At 41.3% G+C, this 27,440-nt stretch overlaps 1 protein-coding gene across 9 annotated transcripts; it reads right to left on the reverse strand.

Annotated features, from left to right (window-relative positions):
* Positions 1-623: 623 nt before the first annotated feature.
* USP28 (ubiquitin specific peptidase 28) lies at positions 624-26,929 on the reverse strand. 9 transcript variants are annotated; one of them, XM_084495866.1, is made up of 26 exons: positions 26,866-26,929; positions 23,435-23,512; positions 21,846-21,978; positions 20,788-20,890; positions 19,920-20,082; positions 18,940-19,026; positions 17,984-18,121; positions 17,488-17,561; positions 16,868-16,944; positions 16,346-16,494; positions 14,132-14,259; positions 13,873-13,968; positions 12,231-12,425; positions 11,256-11,470; positions 10,867-10,937; positions 10,317-10,545; positions 9,322-9,525; positions 8,262-8,401; positions 7,889-8,074; positions 6,903-6,998; positions 5,820-5,998; positions 5,648-5,726; positions 5,172-5,251; positions 4,227-4,350; positions 3,289-3,487; positions 624-1,867 (listed from the first exon to the last, which is right to left on the reverse strand). In XM_084495866.1, exons 1-26 carry the CDS (start codon positions 26,914-26,916, stop codon positions 1,692-1,694), a joined length of 3,450 nt encoding a protein of 1,149 aa, XP_084351992.1. In that variant the 5' UTR covers positions 26,917-26,929; the 3' UTR covers positions 624-1,691. The 9 variants fall into 9 exon arrangements, with proteins under 9 accessions (XP_084351992.1, XP_084351993.1, XP_084351991.1 ...); XM_084495867.1 differs by lacking the exon at positions 26,866-26,929 and adding an exon at positions 26,226-26,580; XM_084495865.1 differs by lacking the exon at positions 26,866-26,929 and adding an exon at positions 24,163-24,742.
* Positions 26,930-27,440: the final 511 nt, after the last annotated feature.

The raw sequence follows: 27,440 nt of genomic DNA on the forward strand, positions 1-27,440 counted from the left end.
GTCCCACCCTTATTTAACTAAAGGAGGCTCACTCGGTTGAATTACAACTTGTGTTCACATTACAGCAGGTGTTAGCTAACAAAACCATCAGCCACAAAGCAGACAAGCCACAAACACATGCTGTAAGCCATATTTAACCTCGGGGTATGACACGACCTGTCTACAAGTTAAAAGATGTTAAGCCACTGTTGCAGACTTTAATGAAATTCCTATCTTAAGAGACAGCTCTCTTGGATGCTGGTCGGTGACGAGCTGAAGCTGTCGAGTCTGAGGATCAAATGCAACTCTGTGGTCATAGCCTAACTAAACTCATCTATTTTTCTGTTGAGACGTACAGAAGTCCCCCAGTGCTGTCCTGGCAGCAGCAGTCTGCCAGGTGGTGAGGATGCTACCAAGCAGTCTGCTGCCTTCACAGGAGACCTAAGATGAGATACAGCGAGTACTCACACCATTCTGGCACCTCTGGAGCTTCATTAAGCTACACACATTTCCACATTACTTTGCCAATGGATTTCTTTTTTTCTTCTGCTTCTCTTTCTTCCTACTGAAGCCAAGAGGAACCATAAGGCATAACAACAAAAGAAGAAAAAACACTGAAAAAAAACAACCCACACAGAGAGAGCTTTTTCATTCTAACATAGAACAAATGCTTTTATTGCACTTTTAGAAAACCTGCATAGTCCTAACAAACAGGCTTACCCTCTCCTCTTACAGCATTTGGTTTAAAAAACTGCCAGAGTTCAAACAATTACAGGCTGCTCATGAAAGGAAATCCAAATGGGCTTGCTTTTTTTTTTTTTTTAAAAAGGAAAGTTAATTAAAAAATTTAAAAAAATAAAAAGCTGATTCTAACCTTTACAGTTATCATCACTAATCCAGCATTGAAAGTCCACCAGTGGTGAGAAGGAAGTTCACTTTCCAATCCAAGAGGGGAAAACGCTTCAGGGGTTTTATGTCCTTTAACCAGTCAGCTATCACTGTAGCACAAGCGTGGTGGAGGCAATCTTTACAGTTCTGTCCTTTCTCTTGTCTCTGCCATTATTTGCTTTTGACTTTCTCAGAGGAGGAATCCTGCATATTTTCTTTTGCCAGTTAAAATACAAAAGGCAAATGCCTGTTTGACTTAACTGAAATATGCAGTTGCATGCATGACTGACCACATGATACAGAGTGAGTGCCATTGTTCCTCTCAGCTTCCTAATCGCACAATTCAGACTTCTGCTAGCAGAAGCTTGGCAAGATCTGAATATATAATGTCTTGCAGCTAATAATTTAGGAAGATGTAAGTGCGTCTGACAGATTGACAGCTAATAGTTTTGCTCACTAGATGAGCCAATCTCTTCCTCTGCTATTGTCACAATCCCACTGATATGTGCCTGCTGGACAGCAGAGAAAGTTGCCAAAACAAAACACACAACTCCTCATTTGGTCTTGGGAATATAAAGCAGATGGAATTGTCAGGTACCTGTTGGATCATATTAGTAACAGTGGCTCATGTCTTTTGCATGCTTACTTAACATATTATCTTAAAAGTGCAATATTGCTTTTTATTCATTTGTATTTACAAAGAACACAGGCCTGAATATGAATCACCAATTCTCTTCCCTCTCCCTTTTAAACGCTGCCTGATGGGAGGATGCTGTGAAGGCGGGTGGTTTATAGCACACCGTATCGGGGGGAAAGTCTGCCATCTATTTTACAGTCACAGTCGAGGCACCATGAATGGACTCCATCACGGCTGCAAAGCGGCTGCAGAGGTCGTACGGGGAGTTGGGCCGGATCTTCGGGGGCTCTTTCAGCACAATGACCTCCGCAGAGCAGTCGAGCAGCCTGGGAAGCAATTCGCCCAGCTTCATCTGCAGGTTTGCTGTCAAGGGGGAAGAGGATGAACTAGTCAATGGGACTGAAACAGTAAAAGACCAGATAGCAGAGGGTTTGAGGGCTCCAAGCTAAAGAACAATGATGCCTTTCTGAGAACGATCACCCAAACCTGAGGAATGCCCGCACCCTGCACACAGGGATGAGCAGCATCTGCTGACGCACTGGAGTCATTGCACCAGATGCTAGCCTGGATCTCACTCAGCACCCACATTCTGTCTCTTGTGTGGAGCCTATGCTGGGCTCCATAAAGAGGAGAGCTCTGCTGACACCTGGCTGTCTTGGGGCAGCACCAGATGCTGCCAGGGTATCAGGTTTTCTCAGTTCAAGATGCTGTGCTTGCTGAGAAGTCAGAAATAACTACGTGTTTCAAGGTGACTCTCAAACATTGGCTTTATACTGGAATGAACCAGAGCATTTCACAGCCTTCATGATCTCAGAGCTTCACAGGACAACCCATAGAGAAGACATTTTTCAGTTCATGGTAAATGACTGACCATACGAATGAGCTGACCACACGAACTCCAGCATCAGACTGTGCATTAAAGGACAGGCTCTTTCAGATGATGAAAACCATCAGCACAGTGGTGACATTTGAACTACCTCACACGATCCAGACAGGAGGTGCAAGCAGCCTACTTTTGTTTCTTCGTAACCTTTTGTTTAAGTAAAAGCTGTTACGACAAGCCCAAGAATGGGAAACTTGCCTATTAGCACACATTGATACAAATTTATTCTTTACAACAGTATTTGGAGAATAAATCTGCATGTCTTCGCCTTATTCTCCTATGGCAAATTTGCCCTTTCCTAATGATAGAAAAAAACTGCAATGACTCCCCAAACCTTCATATATAAGATAAAGGGGGTTGAAACCAACATCCCTTAAGAAAAATTACATGGGGAGAGCCACAGAAGCCTAACTTCAGACTGCAGAAGAAAACACAGTACAAGGACAGCCATCCAGGACCAAAATTCAGCTACAACACAACAATCCTCTCTTCGTAGTGAAATGTTCCTCTGTGTTTGCTCCCTATACAGTCTGGGCAATTAAGCCTGAAGCATTCACATGCTATCTGTAGAAAACCCTCAATTCAGTAAGAGGAAACAAAACTAAAACCTATCTAGACAATGTTAAATCATTATTTTTAGATTAGTTTTTCACACTTAAATGAAGAGGAAGCCTTTTTCTGCAACTTTAGTGAAAAAATAAAAAGATTAAATTCTTCTACAGCGTAATTCAATTGATGATACAAATACATTTATCCTCTCACAACCTCCATCAGAAATACCCAGACTTGCTACAATGCTAATGCTGTCTTAAATGCCCTTCAGTTCCTTTCTAATTAAGATCTAGACACTGCCCTGACCACAAACAGTGTGAAAAAGGTAATGTGGACATTCGTTCCCTACCGTCCATGTCTTCTTGTCCCAAATAGGAGCACCAGCGGTTTCGCATGACCTCAATGGCATCCAGATCTTCTTGGCAGATGTCACAGGTGCTCATGAGGTGCATGCAGGGGATGATCAGCTCATTCAGGATACTAATGCCCTCTGCCACACGAGCTTCTTCACAACTCACAAACAGAGATGCTGCCACCTCATTCAACTTCTAGGAGAGGAGGGAGAATCAGAGAAAGACTTAAACAAAACCAGGTGCTAGGTTTTGATGGAACAGCAACCTTTATCAAAGGAATCACACTACAGAAAACAAAAAATGTATGTGTTTATATAAATATATGCAATTTGTTATATATGCACATAGCATATATATAGCTTATTTATACTTCTGATTTTAATATTTGCCATTAACAAGATTCCTCAAAAATCACATCAAACCTTCTTTCATTGAATTATTCTAGATTTCCATGCTACTGATGGTACTCAATAAGGGGCAGAAGCCACAGTAACAGGTGTAAGACAGAGTCATACTGGGCTTGGAAACTACAGAGCACAAACTAACAACAAATCTAATTTTTATACTGCTTTTTTCTTCCTACTGAAAAGGGCATCACCTTTTGTTCAGAAAGAGGAAGCCATCAGCATCAGAAATAATTATTGTGAGGGAAGGAAGCTAACGGACAAAACCCAAAACAACTACTGCTTTTTTGAAAAGCGCTGACTTAAAAACCCAATAGTAAGTTCAGCTGTACTGGAACATTCCCTGGAAAAAGCAGCATGTTAATGAAATGTGCTCCTGGAAGGGGATATGGTCCAATCCGATCCTTTGGGCAACGTGTACTGAGCAGTAAGTGAACTGCATCACAGAACAAAAAGAGCTGATGTTAACCAGGCTGCTTTTACCATTCCACAACCCTCCCCAAATGAGCTGAGCGCACTTCATTACGCACCAAGAGACACTTTCTTCTGTACAAGGCAATCAGTGATTCATTCACTCCTCTGTTGGTTCCTTTCATCAGCAGAGCGGTGTTACTTTGGTAGGCATAGACCAGGTAGGTCAGGGACTCCTGGTACCTAGGAGAAGAGTGTCAGCTGTCCAGCCTGCAACGTCTGTTGCTGTAACAAGCTACAGTGTGGTCAATCATGTCAACTTGGGAAATATTTTCGATTTAGCTTGAACAGTAACTAACATCAGACCCAACAGAAAAACTAAAATTTCCTTGCCAAAGCATAAACAGATGCTCTGTGTCAAATTAAGTAATGTTCCTTTTTGCCCTGCGTTCCAAATGAGTACCTTATGAATAGCCCTTTAAAGTTTGTGTATAACTGGCCGAGACCATGAATGCCAACATTTTCTGCACTGCTCCAAGAACTTTGCACTTTGCAAGAACACTCACAGAAATGCAAAGGATAATATTTTCAGTTCATTTATATATTTTGACCTTATAAAAACCCTGCTGAGAAAACCGAACAACTGATGGATCCAACTTCTCGAAGAGTTGATAGAGAGATGTAAGTTCAGAGAAACTCTAACATACTCTTGCCCAGCCTCTTGTTCATTTGCCCACCTGAACTTGGCAGCTCATCACTGCCAGCCACCTCAGAAATCTGTTTCCATCCATGAATAATTCTAGCAGCTATTAATTTTTTTCCTGGATTGGAAAAATCACTTTTCAAAACACAAACCTTTCACAAAACAGCACAGTCTTTCTCCAGACTGCGCTAATTATGCAACTAAAACGTTAGGGAGAAAAAGAAGGCCCTTTAAAAAAATCGTAAGAGTCTAAAGAGCTCCAGAATGTGTTTAAACCAAGTATAATGCCAGTTCAAGACACTTAGATTTTAGTACAGGAGTCCAAAGGGCATATTCAAACACACAATTAAAGTAAGCTTACTTTCTGTTCTGATACAGCTCCAACCCTGTAAGCAGGTAAACAGATACCTTGCGAAAAAGGCTATAGTCTTCATGCCATCTCTGTTGAGGAGGAGAAAGAAAGCAGAGTATCAGCTTCAGCTGTAACATGCACACCCAAGTTTTACATTCCTTCACAACTCAGAAGTATAGCAGACTTTACCCTTCAAAGAGATTAACATTCTTAAAAGCCATGCACTCAACATAATGATTTAGTCAACTGCATAAACATTCCTGAAAGCTCAGGAAATTTCCAGTGTACTCATTCTCCCTCATAGTTTCTGAAGATACAAATTTCAGATGAAACCAGTCAAGGCTGTTACCTACAGGCATGCCAGCTACTGCTCTATGTGCTAACTCTGTTCTGTACCACGTTCTCAGTTTCCCACATGCTGCTTTGGACAGCATGAGTTCTGACAGTGTGAAGGATCAATCAAAGGTGGCATTTCAGTCCCTTACCTTATACTCCTCCATATCGACCTCGTCAGGACCGATTTCTCTCAGCTTAGCACGTGCTACCTTCATAATGCTAATTGACCTGCTCCGTATAAGCAGAGATGAGAAAGTCAGAAGAATGACCCCAGCTGCTTCCAGATGAGAAAAACTTCATCGTGGAATCCACGGCACAAACCTTTCATCGTAGCTGAGGTTTTTATCTGCAAACTGTTCGAGAAGGGTCCGTTCCACAACCTGTTTGGGAGCATTGTTTTGCAGGAAGTAAACGAGCACATGTTGCAACCGGGCATCGTTCTGAGGGGTGGGGGTCTCTTTGGAAAGGAGATAGAGCCTGGAGTATTCTTCATGGAATGCCTGCCAATGAAACATACGTACTGAAACGTCCACGCTTCTGACCACCTGAATTCTACAGGAGCAAACACAGAGCTTAAATGTGTCCTGCAATGATGGGATTCTCATGGGAGATAACTAGCCTCTGCTGCTTAGTTATGTTCTGTTGGTGAATAGAAGCCCAAAAACATCTGAAGCTAAAATTAAAAAAAAAAAAAAAGAAAAGGGGCATTGTATATCATAACTTCCTCAAACAGTTTTGGTAAGCTTCTTGCCAGTGCCAGGTTGCCAAAATCAAGTGTAATCCTCTTGCATCTGTATTATCTGCATTAAGATGCAAGAGTATTTTGTGATATATATTCTTGTAGATAAGTAACACAGGTGATTTCTCCCTTGCCACCTTTTGTCATTAGATCTACCTGCCTCTAAAACCTAACACCAACTTCAGTATTCAGCAGTTTACATTCTTTCAAGTCCCTCTACGTCATGCATTCATTTCTTGAAGACATTTTACAACAGTGGTTATAATAAGTATGCATTTTCAAGACCAAAGAAAAAAAATTCATGAGTGCTGGTTTATTTCCTGACACTTGCATCAAGGACATGCAACAGATTTTAAAAGGCAAAGAAAGTCTACTTTTCTTTTTTTAAACAGACAGAGAATTACCTATACCCTCAAAGAATACAAAGAATAATCATTATAAACAGAGAAAAGTAAAATCTGCTGTTTCCTCAGAGCTTACAAGCTCTAAAAATTGTTTGGAACAAGGACATTATGCAAGCACAAACAGAAAAGCCATTAGTTAGAAGGAAAAAAAAAGCACAAATCTTTCCTTTCACTTTCTTGATATGTCTTTAAATATAACAGATTCTTCATTCTGTGAAAACTGATTTCCATGCTGCTCAGTTTAGCAAACAAATAGAATACCTTAACGAGCCCTGCTTCAGACCCATCTCGATCAAAGGTCTGGCGGGCTTTTGCAATAGCCAGGATGACACCTTGCATGGCTGGACTCAGCATCACCTACCATGAAAGCAGGAAAACAAACACGAACAACAACAAGGAAAACGGTAACAGACAGGAAAAGAAGAAAAGGCATGGTGAAGAAAGGAAAAACTTTCAAAAGATAAAGTCTAAAGGAAATCATACGAATTCAGGCGGAATAAGCCAGAGCTGCTGCTTGCTTACATACTAGTTACTCCACCTATCACATGCACTTGACATGCAGATTTTTTAAGCACTTAAATCAGAAGGCTTGTTGCTCCAAGCCTTGAATTTCTAAATTCAGCAAGTGAGAACATAAAGCACACTAACCCTAACCCCTCTGTGTCCCACTCACTTTTCTTAAGCACTGCAAGTAAGAAGACAGCCGTGCCTGCGGCAGAGCATTTCACTGTGCTAACTTCATACAAGCATGTATTAAGCATATTCAACTAACTCAACAGGACTTGTGAAAGAGCCAGCTTCTAGAATGTTGCTCAAGTATGTATAAATGAGGTTAAACACTCAAATCAGTAGCTAGGATCCTCTAAGTCACACTACTAGAACTCAACTTCTTTGATAAATGGGACAAAACTCTGAAGACCTAAAGGGGCTTGTAAGTAAAGTAATACATCAGGGGCAATTTCGATATAATTATGCCAGAAAGACCACCCACAGGGACACTGAGCAGATCTAAGGATTGAGTGCTTTTTACAGAGCTGCTTCTCTGATGGCATTTAGAAAAGAAGCTACTAATCAATTTGGTCTGGCTACCAAATTTTATTTCTACAGGTGAAAAGTTTACTCTGAAAACAGTACTGTTTCTGTGACAGACGTCTGTCGTATCCAGTCTTAGAAAGCTCAAAGCCAACTGACTATAAAGTTATAGGTTAGTGATGGTCAGTAATTAACTTCTGCACTGGGAGCTGTACCTCCTCATTATATCCATCTGCATCAGATCTAACAGAAATCTTCCCCACACTGGGGATTTCCACTTCAGAGACCTGTGAGCTAGTCTGGGCAGCAGACTCTGTTTCTTTAGCATCTTGTGGTTGTTCTGCCTGAACTGTAAAGGTTGTTTCTCCCGGGTGGGCCTTCATTGGTTCTACCTCCTTTGGCTGTGGCCAAGAAGAAAAAGAAAAAGAATAAGAAAAACAAAAGCAAAATACAGGAAAGCAGGAGGGGACCGAGTTAAATGTGGTACAGCTACATAATTACACAGAAACAGAAAAAGCAAAGGTTTATTAAGAAGAATGATACAAAGACAACAACAGGTTGCTCTCTGGGCCAGGGTCCAGTCCTTACCTTGTAGAGAGCTGCCTCAACACCGTTCTTTTCATAGGCAGTGGCTGTGTTCGCAATGGCCTTGGCAGTCTGATCCTTCACAATCATGGCATGCTCAGAAGACAGAGAACGCGCGCTCTGCTCACAGCCTGAAGACTGATCTGTCAAGACAGTGATGTGGCATTAGAACATGAACTGCAAGACACAAACTCAAATGCTCAGAGGGTAAAAGGAAGCACATGAGATGAAAGCAGCCCTCTTTCAAATTTACCAGGCACACATACCAACTTCTTTAACTGTGAATGGCATCCAAAATCATTTACATTAGAAATTATCAGCCACCTTCATTTTTGTTATGCAGCACTAAAGATGTAACACTCTACTAAAAGTGCACATTCTCAGGAATTCTGGCCCAACATAACACAATGGCTTTATTAACATTTTAATCTGCTGCACCACCAGACAACATGATACAAGACACCGATTTAATACTTTATTCAAGTCTGGAGTGAGCTTGTTACTCGGTTCCATCAAAATACAATATTGTAATGAATGTTTGCTCTCCATTTACGTCTTCTTTTCCTCTCTTGTTCTAAAAATGCTTTGTAGCACTTCTGTGCATGATTAAACAGCTGCTACATTCATCCCAGAGGTTGAATGTATTTCATCGTGAGCTTGTGAATAGAAGCCTCACGAAACCTTTTCAGTGGGTATGGCACACACTGTCATGGATTGCTAAGAAACACTTTCCCACTCAAGAGAATAGCGCTTGGATATTGTCTACTCAACATTTGTAAAAAAAAAAAAACAAGTCTGGAAGTGCAATGAAATTAGCTCATTATGATTAAATGAATAGAAAACACCATTTCTGTTGACAAGCCTGGAAGGACAGATGTACAAAAATCGTAGAATAGCTTTTTGTATTGCCAGGACATAGTCCCCAAACCAGCCGCCCTTGCTAACTCATTACCTGTTCCTTCAAGGTACCTAGACATTTACATAAGGCTCCAAAACGTGGTCTTTATGACCAACTGATTGTTATTAGTTTCAACAAAGATCACAAAATCAGATGTGGTATCACCTAGTCCTGATTCAGAGGACAGGTCCTGTGATTCAGAAGCAGCTGACGGCTCCATCTGAGGAATCTTGCAAGATTGCTCTTCCTCCCACTCCTCTGCCTCCTGCTCAAGCCGCCAATTGTCTTCTTGAATGTAGTGTCTCAGCTCGGGGGGCAAGGCTTCAACCTCCTTCTGAAACTGTCCGACCTCTGAGCCATCATCTTCATCTGGAAGAAATGCATGAGTTGCATATAGCGAAATACATAGGTCAGAAATACATCTGTAGTCAAGGGCTACCACTGTACAGAGAACGGTATTTAAACTGCCCACAGTGGAACAGTCACAATCAAGCTTAACACATCGTATCTACAACCTCACATAACATATAGAGGTTGGAAACCACATGGACCTGAAAGCATGAATTTCATGCTGGTACTTATCAGCACCTTTTGTATCTACTTCAGTATTAAGTTTCGAAATACCACAAAAGCCAAGAAATACTAGCTCTTGACAAGTCTTAAAATGATCAAAACCAAATGATGAAATCTCTGGTATAAAGATTTTTTTCTTATGCACACACCGTAAAAGTGAAGCATTTTTAAAAACAACAGAAATTGCATTAAATAGGGAAAAAACAAAATAAATCATGGGCTCATTCCAGAAATGGACCTGTCACAGGGAGACAAAGAAAAACTTCCAGATTCTCATCAGCAATATTTAGCAATGAACAGAATGACAGTTCTCTATTGTTTGCTTCTATTTATTGCATCAAAATGTACCATGCGCAAAATTATTAGGTTCTTCTACAGCTGTTGGCCATGTATAGTGCCACGTGCACAATAATTTATCCACATAACTATTTATACATTGGCACTGCAAACAAACTCGCAAGACTAAGCAACTGTTACCAATAACTTACCAATAATAGGGAAGGCTGCATAACAAAAGACTACTGTGTAGGTTCAACATAATACATAAAAAAACATAACACACAACTCTAAATATGCAACTCCAGTACCTGCAACAAAGCTGGACACCTTATCACTTATGTACATCAGGCAGTAGGCACTAGCATTCTTTGAGCCGCCAAATGAATCTCTCTCCAATTCTTCCCATGATGATTCTGTCACGGAGATGTCATTGTATTTGAGCCAGCTTTTTCGAGGCTGATCATATATGTAGGCCCAGTAGTGACCAGCATTTGCTTGCCCTTCGTGTACCAAGACTGCATGCAAATGATAGGGAACCTGCAAGTTCAAATGGACAGAGTTCTCAGACCTACTCCTAGTAAAGGAAGTTGTCTGATCTCTGTAAAGAAGTTATAAAACACATTCACAGATGTTGCCTTGTACAAGACGAGTCATACATTAAATTTACTGCTGTGTAAGAACTGACTTTTAAGGGAAAAACATTTTTTTTTTTTTAAACAAATCCTTTCTCCTCTTCATCATAATACTGGGATTTTTTAAAAATACAACAAAGTGGATAACCTGAACTGACAACGATGAACAAAAAACAGTATCGGCATCATCAGTTTAATATTTACCTAACAAAGCTGCATTTTTTACCTGTTGGAGGAGAGGGTCACAGTACATTTGCTCAATGGATAGGTTAACTCTGGTAATAGACTCCTTCAGATCTGCCAAGAACATCACGAATGAGAAAAATACATAAAAAATAATGACTACCCAGGCTATTCTGGCCCTCTTCACTTTCAAAAAGTTTGAAGCCAGGCAATAATGATCAAATAAACTTAACAGAGTTGAAACTTGTACAAGGTTATTTGATGGTAGGTCCAAGCTCAGTGGGTATACCATGTACCTCAAAACATGGAGGAGTATTTTTAGATGAGCAGGAACACCACAGGGCATAGCTCAGGATGTATCCAGATGAAGCAACAGAGAGGAAATCAGGATGGCAATCAACACAAAAAACACAACAAACATTTAGGGCCAACCTTGCACGTCTTGTTCAATCTCATTTCTCCATCGCTGTAGACATGTCCTAACAAGGTTCATCTCTTCCTCAGAAACCACATGAGGAGCTGGCCGTTCAGGTATTTCTGCTGGTGAACCAGAAGGCTGGAGTGGCACATCCAATTTTTTCTGCGGCGAGGAATTTCCCAAAAAGACAGCTGCATCTTCAGTCTTAGTATCCTTTCTTTCTAGTATGCTGCAAAACAAAATCCCATAGTAACAGGCAGATTCATAAAAAATTGAGAAGGATTTAATAAAGAAAATAAAAGAGGTTAAACAAAAATTACTCAAGAGCCAGAGCAGATATTTTTATTTTAGGATGGTACAACACAAAGAAAATAAATTAACGGAAATGCAATTCTTCCTTAACAGACCAAATTAAATTATAGGGCAGGACAAATAAAAGCTAAAATTCTTACAGAACTGGAAGAAAACAGTGAGGAATAGATCCACAATGAGTAATTCCAAAAATTCCATCCCTTACTAGGAAATTAATTTATTTACATAGCATGGAGTGGAGGCCAACCAAACTGGGCAGGTTTGCAATTATCCAATATTGCAGTAATTTAACAGTGATAAAAAAAATAGTAACCTAACCAAAAAAAGAGCATATAATTTAACTTGGAATTACTGTTTATGGAATATGGGAATATGACAATGCTGCTGTAAGGAAAAACAAAACAAAAGCACCAAACAAACAAACACACACCAAAAAACCCACACACCAAAAAAAAACAACCAACCAAAACCCTCCAAAAAACACAAACTACCTGCAGTGTTATACAAAGACAAACAGAACCAAATCAAGAATAAAGTAGCCACTGACTACTTGCACTTGTACAGGCCATCATGCTCGCAAGAGCCCACATACATAATTCACTTTCAGAATGAAAAACAGTAGCATTTAGTTGAAATGTAATGTGTTCTCCTAAAAATGTTTATTTCTATCTACTAACCCGTTTGGCTGTGAAAGCACGTCCAAAATGCACGACCCAGCTTGGGACTGCAGGACAGTTGTCTCAGAGTCCTGAGCAGAAGATACACATTCAGGAGACGCAGGTACAGCAGACTTTGTAGTGACGAATTCAAGAACATACTGGAGCATGTCAGGTAGTGGAAAGCGAGCTGGGCCAGAGCCATATTTCATGTACCTACAATAAAAAAGCAAAGCATTCCATTAATGAAGGAACGTGACTGGTTAAGCTTGAGAAGAGCAACAAATAAGCTACTACATATTAATTTATGACACAACATGCTTACAAAGAGCTGACATAGAATAATTGTTTTTATTTTTAATTGCTTTGAACGCAGAAATCATATCTCAATCTTAGGACATTTCCTCGCTGAACATTCACAAAGCTGCAAAGTTCAAAATAATTTTGAACTCTCATTATGACAGCATATACAAACCTGGATTTTATTTTATTTTTAAAAAGACCTTGCCCTGCCACAATTTCCTTTTCAGAATCTGAAAAATGAGTAGGGCTTATGCACACACACTTGTTCCTCAAATGCATCTAGCTCTTCTGTTCCTCAGAAAGCCATGCAGCTACAAGAAGAGCCCTCCGCTATCCCTTTCAGTGTTCAGATCATGTTTCCACTACTGAGAAGCATGCCCCTGCCTTGGCACCATAGGGATTCTGTCTGTTGATAGCTGCTGCTGATGTTCCCTCTCTAAAGACTGGCCGTTTCCAAAGCCTAGACTGAGTTTAGGGCTGGTTTAGCAGTAACACCAGAGCACCTCTTACAGCAGCTCTCCACGTCTGTGACAGTGTGTGACATGGTTGTTTAGGGATACATCTGTGGGTTGTCCCAGCTGCGTCCCCTCCTTGCTCACCCCCAGCTTGCATGCCACTGGGGGGAGAGGAGTGGGAAGCAGAGGAAGCCTTGACACTGCAATAGCCAAAACACGGGTGTGTTATCAGCTCTGCTGCAGTCGGAGATCCAAAACACAGCACAGGCTGCTAAGAAGAAAACAAACTCCATCCCAGCCAGACTCAATACAATGCCACACACGGACCTAAATATGAACCGTTCGCATGATGCCTGCCAGAGGCTATGCCTAACACACAACTCCAAGGCTACTACAGTGCAGGACAAGCATTTGCCTTCCACTTGTTCACGGAATTGTCATAATCGAATATAAAAGAAATTTAAGCAAGTTTAAAGCTGATTAAAAAGATTTTTAGACAAAGCACCTGGAAAATGAAGCCTTCTGTTTGCCCACAAACCAGATCTTTGCTACTGATTTTCCCCACTACATAAATAATGCCAAATGCTAAGCTGTAAAGAACATCTAATGCAGCACATAATGTAGTTTCTTTTTAAAGGTATTAATAGACTTTTTCAAGGAAACATGTAAATACAATTGACAGTTCCAACAGCAGTATTTAAAAATTTGCTCATGTAACAATATCCTTAATCTGCAAAAACCATCAACAAACCCAACCTTTTCTTATAAAAACACTTCCACACTCCAGGCTTCTCAGAACACAGGTATTTCTCCTTCCTATATGTTTTCTCTTTGAATACTTGTTTGAAAGGAAGCATTTACAAAACTTCCACGTGGTACAAAAATAAAGTTAGCTGACTACTTACCTTTCCAGTTTCTGTTGCAGAATCGTCATTCTCTCCTTTAATCTCTTCATTTCTTCTCTCTTCATCTGAATAAGCTCTTTGCTGCAGTAAAGGTACCTAGACAGACAAAGCCCAATCATGTGAAACGTATTTACTTCTCAGATCCAGTCTTTCATAAGTATTTTAGAATCCTTTCCTTGCTCACCAATACCATCTTTTAAATTTCTTGAATTAAAATAAAGCAATAGATTTAAACATACCATGCAACAGAAAATCTCACCTGTCCATATAAATAGTCTGAGGAAATTCTAGCTTGGTGTGAATTTTTTCTGGCTGTCCCAGTGACTGATTGAACTCAAATCGGGAGAGTTCAAAGGTCAATACTGGTGGAAGCTTTGTAAACCAGCGCTGTAAAAAAAGCAGAAATGCCCCCCAGGGGGACTTGTTTTAAGATGACTGCCAAACAGCACATTTTAGACTGATCCTAAATATCTAGCTGTCTTTAAATTTCTTAATGTATATTGTGTTTATGGAGTGACTAGTCAGAAAATCAAGTTCTATGAGATTAAATTTCTTTCACTTGCATTTTACACTTTTACCATGAAGCAACCTCATAATAACTTTCAGAAGACTAATTTTCATTGCCTGACACATCCCAGCTTGGTAGCTTATTAACTAGTTCAGCACTGAACTTCAGAAAATTACCAGACACTACACAAACTCTGGATGTCAGCTACAACCCTCTACAGTAGTTATTTGCCAACACAGATCACATGCAATGATGAATAACAAAACAGAAGTCCTTAAGCAGTGTGTTATTCCTTATCCTCTCTGTGTCTGTTTTAGAACTATTCAATTTAAGAGATTCAGACAAGAAACCCACTTTCTATACATATAGCAACTGTTTCAAAGAGCCATGCTGAAAGAAAAATTCTCAGTTGAATTCATACGTCCTCTGCCTTCACAAATATCTCGAACATCCACTTCCCGTTTACTTCACCTACCTTAGCATGGCACCAAACAGACAACACTCTCTGTTGGACTCATGATGAACACACTAAGGTCATTTTCTGTTGCATGATTAATGTCAGATGTCCTGCCACAATAAATCTGCCCCACACCAAAGTAGAACAGCAAATTTTATATCTAAAAGAATCCCCTTCACTGTAAATATATATATAATTTTAAATGCTTTGGAAGGAAATGGCCAGTTAGCAGAGCTTTCTCAGAAGCAGCCCAATCTTCAGAACAAGAGAACCCAAAAACGGAAAAGGAAAGATTTACACCCCTATTACCTACGGGAAACGTAATTCTAATTAATCCTTGTGATCCTTTAAAACTTCAGTGCACTCACCTAAGCTCTCCAAAGACAAAATGCACCTTATTCTCTATGCCCCCTATCACGCAGACTTCCTAGAAAGTAAAATTAAGATGCACTTTTTCCAATCATATTTCTTGGAAATAGAGCTTTTTCGTTCTGTCTGCACAGACACAGAAAGACTAAAACATCTCTGTCATTAGTCCAATTTCCCTCTGCCTTTCAGAAAAGGAGTTGAAGAAGCTAAAAAGCTTGGATTGAAGTGAACCTGCCTGATTAGCTCTCTGTATCCCTTTGTCTCTGGCACCAACCTACACCAATTTCAACTAAATGTGCTGCAAATGCATCCAAACAGCTTCACGCAGGAACTAGGAAAACCAGAAACAAGCATTTGAGACCAAAGTCAGACAGGGCTTAGCAGCGCAAGATTTCATTTTTCTTTTGCTAGTTTAAACCACAGCAAGACATTTTCAAACCTTCTCATTGAACAGAAATACTTTTTTATCCCTTCTAAGCCAGACACCTATGCAAAATTCTTAATATTATTTCTCAGTCTTTCTCAACCTAACTTCTCAGCTGTTCTTAATGTATATAGGATGCTGAATATAATGATGTACCTTAGCTTTCTAGTTTGCTGCAGATAAGTAGTTCATGATTGATTTGTGATTTGCAGGATTTAAAAGAAAAAAAAATCAGCACAGTCAGAAGATAAGAGTGAAAATGAAAAGAAAAAAACACACACTGTAATAGGGAGAAGGATACAAATTCCAAATGGCATACCATAGAGTTAAGCACTGTACTTTTACCCTCCGAAAATATGGAGGCAGTGGTTCTCCCCCTACTCAGGTACAGGTAGGCTTCAACAGAAAGAGAGAGACTTTATCACACTTGCATCAGAAGCAGCTCTTTACCTTTTTAATTTAAAACAAACTCCTCTAATTGGTTACATAGGACAACACATCTTTACAAATAAGCAGACTCAGTATCTATGTAACACTAACATACATTTATACGAGATTCCAGGTACGCAGACAATTTTTTTTTATTCAGTTAGTAGTGACTGTTTACAATTGCCATTTAAAGTTATCACACTATACTGAGACACACCTGTGCTACACGTATTTAATTTTTCTTTAGAAAGCAACCAAAACCTCAACAACAAAACTTGCAACTAACCTCCTGTCCGTATTTCACTGACTGAGTTGCAGTCTCCTCATCCATTTCTCCCTCCACCATCGCTCCTTCCAAGCACTCATTCAAGTTTCGATAACCATTTACCTGCAGGGGATACTGACCGAAGGTTTCGATCTTGGAAAAAGTGTTGCCTGGATGATGAAAATGATACAAAACCCATATTTCGTCAAGTTAACATGAGAGTTTGTCATGGGCACCAGTTTAGATGCACTACTTTTAAGAAATGAAGTGCATATAGCTTTCTATATGTCTGTCAGGGTAAGCCTCCTTACAGAATAAGTGCTTTCAAACACAGAAGCACTTACAAGCATTAAATACTTTCAGAAGACATATTTTATAGATGTTGAAAACAATTTTATGAAGAAGACTATTTGCAAGTTTGCTATAACAATGAAGATCCAGGCAAATTCATCAAGGATATGCAACAAAAACATGTATTATCACTGCCATAAATCAAATTTCTTAAAGGAGTTAAAAAGTGAATCTACCAAAACCTTAACTCACCTTCATGGACACCTTCAGTCAAGAAAGTGCCATAGAAAAGTTGTACCATTGGGTTTTCAGATTTATCTGCAGGGCTTCTGTTTCAGAAAGAAAAAGCACAGAATTCATTTGCAGCTTTAGGCTGCAAAAAAGCCTTAACTCTTAATCTAAGCACTTGCTTGGCAATCTTCCTACAATCAAAAATAAAGTTTTCTATCAAAGCACAAAACAGAGAGGAAGCTTCTCATATACTTCCACACTCAAAAGCACATAATAATACTGGCAAGGAAAAAACAGTGAACTATTTTGAAATAGTTCAAAAAAACAAAAACAAAAACAAAAACAAAACACAATCAAAACCAACCAGGTCTTTTTACACCAGTCTGTTGAGATCCCTTAAAACTTACACGCTTTGTAGTCCATACTGGCATTGAATACAGTCCTACACTTAAGCAAGAAATGTAGATCTAACAGTCCATAAGCACATTTCACGCTGACGGAGGATCACCATCAGTAAACAAAGAAGTCTTTTTCATTACTCAAAATTTTCATTTAAAGCCCTCTCATTTATTGAGCAGTCACATTTAAAATCTGTTTCTCCTCAGTGACAAGTCAAACTCCTGGTATCATAAAAAACTCACTTGACATTCACAGCAAGCTGGAATGCATCTTCCAGCCAATCCAGTAGTTTGTGTGTAAATTCACTCACATCTTGCTAGAAGAGAGACAAAAGTTGAGAGTCAAACATACCAAGAAGGATGTGTTTTCACACTCTGCTGGTTTCACAAACCTATGTGAACAAAACCCAACCAGTACTGCTGTACCTACCCATCCGAAAGAAGCATGAAACTGAAGTGCTGCGATGATTTAGACCCATAGTGACCACCCTGTTCATCTGCAAGCTAGTGGGAGGAAATTATTGTGATTACTACCCAGATGGCACAGGGTACAGCACTGTTACAGTGGCTGTTTAACTACCAAGCACGTGCATTTCACCTAAGTGACACAGGGACAGCTGCTTGTCAGCTGACCAACAAGCGAAGAGCTCTCTGAAAATAAGAGGATGAAGCGAAACAGAATTTCTGTTAGCAAGTGTTGGTTTGAAAAGAAGCAAAAGACTTTGTAATGTGGTTTTACCTGCTGTTCTTCAGCTGACCTAAACGCATCTCTTAAAAGTTCCAGTGCTGCAGAAGGGTCCACAAACTTACGACGTGTTCCCAGCATTAAAGCAAACAGACACTGAAGTTCTTGCATGAATGCAATATTTCTTTTTCCCTGCATCACAAAAAGAAGAAAAGCCAAACCCTTCCTGCAGCTCAAAAAGCAGCATTTAAAAACAAAGTGCAAACAAACATGCACATGACTCAAGAGGTAAGCTAAGGACCAAGGAAAGAGATGACCTTAATAAAGGACAAAAGCAGAAAGACATGCAGTGTCCTTTTTTGGAAACAATATGATCTCCCAGTGGATGCATGGGAGAAAAAAATAACTTATCAGGAACCTTAGAGAAAGGAGGTGCCAGTTGTAATAATAGCTAAAAGGTAAGGTAACTTTTGAAGTTCTTCTTTACGCACTTTGGGATTTTTAGAATACCAAGAGCACAGACAAAAGCAAGTACACTGAATCTCCTAAATGGTGGTGGCCAAAACCGAGAATGACATATATAACAAGCAAAAGATAATTCTATCTATAATTTTCCTTAAATATTTTCTAAGCATCTCCTGCTGACCACTCTCAGAAGGTACTGGAGCTAGCGGACCTTCAGACTGCCTTAAATACCAGTTCTTCTGAGGAGCATATAACAAACGAACAATCTGCCAAGAAGTTTTATGGGTCAGATTTCTCCCTGCAACTCATTTAGAAGCTCTAGAGAAAAGCTTACTTTTTTTTTTTTTTTTTTTTTTTTCTACAGCAATTCTGTCTTTGTAAAGTATTTCCCAAATTTGTCTTTAAAGCAGCTAGGCAATTTAAGTGTTGTTAACATATGAACAGAGGTCTCCGAGGGCTTGTTTCAAATTAAATCTGCTTAAAGAAAGAACAAAACAGTATACCACAAAAGGGAAACTTCACAGCTTTACGTGATGAAAACTTACAGTGCGACTACGACAACTTTCAAGTACATTTTGTGGCAGAGAGTAGCCAAGGACCAGCCTCCGAAATTCTGGCAACTGGAACAGAGACTGAAAGGAAAGGAGAGGTAACAATTGATCAACACCCACGAGGATTTGACTCATTTCAGTTTTATGCACCACTGACTCTTACTCCACAGCTTGTTCTGTTCCCTGCTAATTCTTCAATGGCCTCGTGTTACTACTTAACATTCAAGAAGTACTGGTGTGGTACACAGACTGCTTACATCTGCACCCTCCATATTCCTCATGCTCCTCCAAAGAAGAAAATCTCATACTCCCAGTTCAGGCCATATAATCAGTTTAAGGAGTATTCTATTCTGTACAGGCAAGCTTAGAAAACGCATACAAGAGCAAGTCACACAGAAAAATGAGCTCATTTGCAGCTTTTTTACTTCTTCTCAAAGCTAGAGAGCCATGATTGATTAACATTTATCTGCTATGTAAAATGGTTAGAAGAGACAAATTTGTTCAGTGGCACTTAGTGTTGTCTCTTCTTGTTCAGGTTATCACTAATAATATACACTGCCTAGTTGCTTATTAGTTCAAGTATTTGTGCCACTGTATTCCATTAACCAGAACCTGATACCCCAAGTGTTATAGAGCTAACAGTGACGCCAGTATAATTATATTATCAGTTCCCCTTTCCGGTCCAGTTTCTGTCATCCATTAAGTATTTGTACATCACCACACCAAAAAAAGCAATTGCACACACACTGATTATATGCATCTGTATCTATTTTTATGCAAAATCTTTTTAACTGCTCTTTTTTACGTATGCTTAGAGTAAACATCATGTAAAATAAAAACAGTATTATCTGAGGATAGCCACATTCACTCCTCTACACAGGAAACTATGAAGATATTAAATATTTAATTTTAATCGATAAATATTTTGTCTCCAAGACTGCAGCTATCACACAAGAACGTTGCCATTAGATTACCTGTATGACAGCGCTAAACCAACATGTATTACCGATGTTTTTCATTCCAACAGGCCAGTCGCCCACTCTTCTCCAGTCACTCTGTTTGGGATTCTCTCCCCAAACTTCACAGCGTTTCCTTTTGGAACGATTTTTGTTTTCAGCAGAATGTACTTCCTGTGGTCTGTCACAAAACATGAACACTTCTGTGAAACACCATCTCACAAAGAGCCTCAGAAACTCTGGAAGCTGTACTCTAGTCACAGGCAGGATGCAGAGCTGAACACTGTCAGGTGATATCTGGCACTACAGGCAACAAATGTCTCACCTGACTCCAAAAAAGTTCCAACTCTGAAACGAGGTGGATGAAAAACAGGACTGGAAGATAATTTGAGATGATGGAATGAGGTATTAGATACGCATGTTTTTCTTTGTAAACTAGCTGCATGCAAAATTAGTATCTAGTGCTACTTAGTCATTACTGGAGGCAAATTCAATCCAACCCAACCCACTGTAAAAAGGAGAGAGCTACACGGTGACTGGAGTGAGGTGAATTGATACATGAGATTTCACGGTGCTTCTTCAATAGGTGCTACAATACCAGTAAAGCATTGCTTTGTTTGGCATGCCAGCCATGTCAGCAGGAATCAAATAAGACACAACTAAAGTTATTTTTTCTACTTCAACCATCACGTTGCAGTGCTGCTCCAAAAGTAAAGATCAACTATACCACCAAGAAGACGGTAACAATCCACACGCTGTCTAAAAGCAGCACATACACATCTTTTACATGATTTATGTTTGTTTTGCAGTTACAAAAAATGTAATCAGCTTAAGAATCCACCTACAATATCTGGCAAAACCAAAAACAAACTTCAAATCCACTGACCTTTCAGCATCTCTTTCTGCAGCCTGACCTTTTGGTGATTCCAGTTGTCTGAAAACAACTGTGTGGAGGTCGTCTTTGTTGTTAGGGTTGAGAGCAGCACCATCTAGAAGCAGAGCAGCATTCTAATCAATTTTCCACCAGGTGGAAGCAAATGTTTTCTTTGAAAGGAACTTCTAGAAAATGTTACACTGCACAAACATGACTTTTAACATGATGCAAGCATGATTTTCTCGTAAAACTTATAAGAACAAATTCTTTTAGGTTGGATCACGCTATGAGATCATAAAAAAAAAACACACATTGAGTGGGCTTGGCTAGGAGCACAGACCATTCAGCTGTGTAAAGGCCAGATTTCCTTACACCCAAGAGCTTGCTGGAATATTTCATACGTATTAAAATAATGAATCAGGAACACCAGCTGTTGCTTGTATTTGCTGTGCTTTGACTTCAGCGTTGACAACTGGTGCTGTTTTGAGAAATCAAGGTTTTTAATTTAATACAATTCGCATGGTCACACAGAATCAACTTCCTGTGGTAATATTTATAAAAAACCCTCACATAATCAAACTGCTGGTCAAAATAACATTTTGTTTTAAATTTTCATGAGAACGTTGTACAGAACACTCAATTCACCTGCTCTGCAAGTTAATGCTGCAGAAAGAAATGTATGCCTTGACAGGGATTCGGTTCTCTATTCTGGTCTCTCTGGTTTAGGAGTTTCCTAGGTTTTCTGTGTTAGTCAAATGATCAATTGTTTAAAATAAATACATCTTTGTAGCATGATCTGTTACCTACAAACTGGCCCTTAGCTGATCCAGAGATGAGCTGGTTCTAGGAAAACTAACCTTACCGATACCAAAGTGATTTGGTGTTGTTTATTTTTGCTGTTTTATTTCCCTGAACCATCCCAAGGCAAGTGACAAATATTAGCAAAATCTGTGCCAGGACAGGAATGGGAGAGATTCACTGGCAGAAGCTGGGAGGCTCAACACTTTATCTCAGACAACATTTAAGAAGAACTCTAGGAGACCCAGTGTGAGCAGAGATGACCCACTTACTTTGTGGAAGCTGTTTGCCCACAGCACTCCCTTCCCAAGCAGATGGCTCTGCAGCAGCTGTGTCCCGAGCAGGCTCTTGAGCATGCTCCTCTGTGAGGAAGGTGACTGCTTCCATTAGGTCTCCATTAGCAGCCTAGGAGGAAGACATGGAAAAAATCCATAGTTCCAGTGTTACTTCATCGAAATTTGTATGAAATTTAATGCATCCATGGTAAAGATAGGCATACTGGCTCCAACTTTGCTTTCTCTCATCACAGAAGAAAGCTATCTACTGACGACAAGTAGCAGTAAAAAATGAATATAATAAAGGCTACAATTTATCTGATGGAAAGCACTTTGCCTTTATTACTAGAGCATTATAGACTCCATTAACTAATTTCATTTCCCTTGCCAGAGATTCAAATAGCAATAGGTCTGCAGTGCAACAGGGTACTTAGCCACAGGGAGAGACTCATAGGAATCAAACTCTCCAAGAATTTCAAGCCATATATATCCTACTGATCCTGAGGCGTTCTTTAGACCATCACTGCAGGCTATGCACACTGCAATCACTTGACATAACGCAGCACAAGATATCTGAAGAACATGCAAAACACTGATCTTGGTTCATTCTAGAAAAGAGCTCAAATAGACTAGTTTTCTATTTCATTTTAAACAATGAAATAAGTGTTAAACTACTTTACATTTATGCTAACATTTTCTGAATGTTATTTCTCAATGAAACTTAAAGTTTCCTTAAATGAGTCCTTTTGTATATAAACAAGTCTCTTTGTACATAAACAATGCAACTCTTGCTGACACATCTCAAGGCAATAGCGTCTGATGATTCCAGCCTGACGTAGCTGTAATCAGTCAATACTACAATTTAAGATATCAAAACATGCATTATGAGAAAGGATCTTTCCAGATAAATGTTGTTTCTCTAACTGCCTGAGACGATTCTGTCCCCTCACTTTAGAGCACAAATGACTGTTCCGGTGATCAACAAAACAACCACACGTCACAAAGCTGCAAATGTGATTTCAGTGGTCCATAACTCCTGAAACAATTTAAATACAGAAAAACAAACTTTGCCCCTCAAAATTTGTGTTTACTGTAACGCATGGTAACAGCCCTGTAGGAGCAGAATTACCAGAGAATGTCTACAATGGTTTAACAAGGCAGGTGCTGTTGCAGCTCAGACTTTAAGGTCTACTATTGTAAAAAAAAATGAAGGGTTCTCAACTTCACATCGAGCTTTTGTTTCAGATGCATCTGAATACATGCTAGCCCTAAAATTCTATTTCCTTCTGACACCAACAAATGCTGGACTCCTGTATGTATTTGCCTCATGGATATATCTGAATGAAGTAGAAACCGAGGTAGAAAATAGCAGATGATTTATGCTTCCCCTCTTAGGAAGCAAGTCGTTCCATTCAGGACACGCTGTGTCACTGGCGCAGGCCACGCACTGACTATTTCAGCAAGGATTAGTTTCTCATCAGCCCGCAAAAATGCCAGTGTGTATCTGACCCTTGAATTACGGTTCAAGAGAGCCTGAACTTACCTGATTTTGGGGACAAAATCAGAGGTCTTAACAACATACAAACCTTCAGAGCTGCTTGGAGGAAAGCTGAATCCTGAATTCCTGTTATCTCTTTCAGTTGGTTTAAAAGCATCTGGCAATCCTACAGGCGAGAAATAAAGAAAGCTAATGTAAAAAGGTGACCAAGAAAAACATCAAGCTGCTTCTGCAATGCTTGCCAAGGACTCACCAGAGCATTTGTTCTTTCTTTCCTTTTTACTTAGAGATCAACACAAAAGCTCAGTTAAACGTGCCAGGTAACAAAACCAACATCAGCTTCAACATCGTAGTTAGAATTTCTATTTACAGACTAACTTTCAACCTGTTGTACACTCAAGAGCATGTTAGCAGGCCCCAGATGAAGCACCACGCACTTCATCAGATGAGCCACACCTGGGGGGCACCGGCACCGCTCTCCTAAAAGCAGTAGCATCAGCAGCAGGACATATAAGGAACCTGGTATGCTCTCGGGGGATTGGAGAGGGGCTATTTTAAGCCTGGCTGCACATGCCACTTGTGCACGTCATCTCTCACTCACAATGAGGCGTCAGAAGAGGGGCCCAAGAAGTTTCCACGGCTTTTCCTTCCCACCTCACAGCAATTCCAGGTTTGGTCAGCTACTTACTGTTGTCTGTAAGCCATGGCCAACAACATATTCTGAGCTTAGCCACCTAAGAACATTTCTGTAATCATTTTCTTAATGGATGTGTTAAGTGTGTAAGGATTTGTTAAACTTACATGTATGCACTTTACCTGCAAGCATGCAATGCTGCCTATACAGAGGTTTGCACGAGCAGCCGGGCGCACCTCTTTTTCCAGAGGAGCAGTCACTGCGCCCACCAAGTGCTGCAGTGCTATGAATAACTTCAACAGCATAGTTTTGGGGAATGCCAGCTCCCCCAGCAGTGAGGTCCCATCGTCCCCCTTTGGAGCAGCAGCTGCTGGCAGCCCAGCGCCAGTGAAAGCCGACCCTGGGAGATGCAGCTCTGCAATGCTGGAATCCCGCCTGGCGCAGCACGGATTCGATGCAGGACAAACAGAGAGGGCTGCTGCGTGTGCCTGACTGGTAAAGGCTATCTGGCATCCTGCTGCCAGTACAGGCCGATGGATCCTGGGTTCTTCAGATCACACATTTAATTAATCTGAACTGGGAATGCTGCGGAGCAATGCAATAAATTCAAATTTCTGCTTACTCTAATCGCTGGGAAAAATCTTACCGTGTTTTAATGCAACTGGAGCACAAGTTGCAACCAGGAACGTCAGCTATTTTTTGAGCTATATATACATCTATACTGCTGACAGATGCTACACCATGCACAAATATCTTAAAAATAGCATGCATCCACGCAGGTGGCTGGTTAGAAGACAAATCCCCCCCCCCATTCTTTTTTTTTTTGATGGGAACTCTCCCAACGTTACTCATCATATTCCCATTTAAATTACCCTTTTGGTAAGCTGCTACAAAAAGCAGCACGTGAGGACGTGCACACATCCTTCCCAATCCCTCACACACGCTTTTTCAGTCCCTGCACCTAAAAACCAGAAGAGCTGAGATGTTCTGGAAAGGCTCACGGTGAGCCAGCAGCACAATGAGACGCTGCGATAAGAAGCCAAGAGCATGAGCCTCAGGACAGGAATACTTTCACTACAGCAAACCAATTACATCACGTTGCTAATTTTGCTACCTTAGTGAGCTGTATTCTTGTTGGCTAACCCTACCTAACGCTGCGGGGCATATGTTTCCATCGGAGAAAAATCCATGCTAATAAACCACACTGCAATAATGAAATCCAAGGCAGGACAGGGCATGATTTCATCGGCTTTTCTTCTTCACCAAAAGAAGGACTCGCAAAGGCTGCAGTAAACATAAAAACTAATTACCAGCCCACAGCTCTAAGTTACCGCTTAAAATTCTACTGGATTTCTAAGGCAATTTCATTCAACCTTTCATAAGAAACATTTGTATTAACAGCAGGAAGTTTATCCCGTACAACAAGTTTCAAGAGGCTTGCGGCTGACTGGCAGCCCACAAAAACCAAGGGGAACCACGCTCTGTGCGTACAATTTGTTAAGTTTTTGGAGAGAATTTTTATTTTTCTAACTAGCCTGGTTGATTGCTTTTGGAGTTATGCTCCACGGTACTTTAAAACAAGCTCCAGAGCTGTTTTCAAAACAATAGTGGTAGCGTGCTACAGCTGTTAATACACATCGCACCTTTAAAACCAAAGCAAATGCTGAAATCTGACCTCCCAGAAAAATAACGACCACGATGACAGTGCTATTAGTATTACATTATGGCAACAGGACCTGACTCTCAAATCGAGATGCCGGGAGGAATGGAAGGTATCGGAGATAAAAATGATAAAGCCTGTAGGTTTTGCTATTTTCCTTAATACGATCTGAGCACAAGTAGTTTGTTTTGAGGAGAAACTGGAAACAGAGAAGGGTGTAAATGCGGTGCATAAGTTCAAGGGGCTCCATAAATAACAGCGTGCAAGGCAGATGTTGTAGCTGGCACGGAAGAGGCACGCGGAGCAGATGACCTTCAGCCACTGCACCTCAATTGTGCTTTTTATCAACCCAGCAAAATGGATATGAAGAGGCCTGCAAACCTACTGATGGTAGCACCGACAACGCTCACATTCCTGAAACGAGACCTTTTACAAGCCAGCATCCATCCCGACAAGGAGCGATGGCCTGCTGGCTCCCTGTCCATCAGCACACGTGCACACAGGCTCCTGTACATCGTGCACCTTCCTGACCTGGCCCTGAGCAAAACAAACACCTTCTGAACGCATGGTGCACTCCATCAATACCTTATTCCTGCAAATTCCTTCAACGCTGCCCCTGAGGAACACTTCTCACGAAGTTATTCTCTTCTAAGAGCGCAGAGGTGCTGCAGGGCTCTCAGAGCAGAGCCACGCGTCCTGCTGAGTGCCCCCATCCACTGCCCTGCCTGCTGCAGGTGAGGCAGCTCTGAGGTTTGTAACAGGCGGCTGGAGATAGGTCCAAAAGGTACCAAAGAAAGGTGAAAACTCACGAGGGATGTTACAGGGGGAGAATTTTAGAAGGCTGGCAACAACAGAGCATGCCATGTGGGGCTACTCGCACACCCTCTGGAATGAACCACGGTCTCACCATGGTACCTGAGAAGGGTTTAAAAGCAAACCACGCCGAGCCCAGCACCGAGCCCAGCACCGAGCCCAGCACCGAGCCCAGCACCGAGCCCAGCACCGAGCCCAGCACCGAGCCCAGCACCGAGCCCAGCACCGAGCCCAGCACCGAGCCCAGCACCGAGCCCAGCACCGAGCCCAGCACCGAGCCCAGCACCGAGCCCAGCACCGAGCCCAGCCCGCGGCTTCCCCGCCAACCGGGCCGGGCCCGGGCGAGGCCTCCCCGTGGGCCGCTCCCCCCCGGTTCCCGTTCCCCGTCCCGGTGCCGCCGCCCCCCTCTCACCGCTCCGCCGCCTCCCGGGGCGCCGCCCGCGGCCTGCAGCTCGGCCGTCATGCCGGCCGGCCGCCTCCCCGCCGCCGCGCATGCGTGGGCCGGGCCCGGCCGGGGCGGAGCGGGCCCCGGGGTCGCTGCTGAGGGGAAATAAAATCGAGTTGGGGGCGGAGGGACCGCGAGGCAGATCGTGACCCCGGGTGCCTCCCAGTACATCCCAGTTCTGTCCCAGTGCCCATCTGACAGGCTCCAGCACTGCCCCGTTGTCAGGGCTGAGCCCCCCCCCCAGGTGCAGAGCCTCGGGGCTCGGCCACCTCCGGGGGTCTGCCTCGGGTGGGTGGGCGAGTCACGGAGCCTGAGGTAAAAAGCAGCACGAAAGGAAGGTCTGTAACAACAGAGGGGGCCAGATAGCTGCTTTCTGCAGCTTCCCAGGCTGCACGGTTATTGGCCTCGTCAATAATAGGAGAAAACAGTTTTTTTTTTTCCATATTTAATTTCACTGAAGCCCTGTTCCATGGCTTTTGTATCATCGACTTGCACAGACAGTTAAGTTGCTAAACTGTGGCAACCACAGTTTCCTTTAAATC

The sequence above is a fragment of the Aythya ferina genome (genome assembly GCF_964211825.1).
Source record: "Aythya ferina genome assembly, chromosome: 22".
NCBI classification, from domain to species: Eukaryota; Metazoa; Chordata; class Aves; order Anseriformes; family Anatidae; genus Aythya; species Aythya ferina.

Coding starts and splice junctions, on each gene's coding strand:
- USP28 (XM_084495865.1), bottom strand. CDS start 24,285: ATGCTGTTGAAGTTATTCATAGCACTGCAGCACTTGGTGGGCGCAGTG. Junction 10,938..11,255: donor GATTGAACAAGACGTGCAAG/GTTGGCCCTAAA, acceptor TGTTCTTGGCAG/ATCTGAAGGAGTCTATTACC. Junction 6,999..7,888: donor CAGATGGATATAATGAGGAG/GTACAGCTCCCA, acceptor CTTTCATGGTAG/GTGATGCTGAGTCCAGCCAT.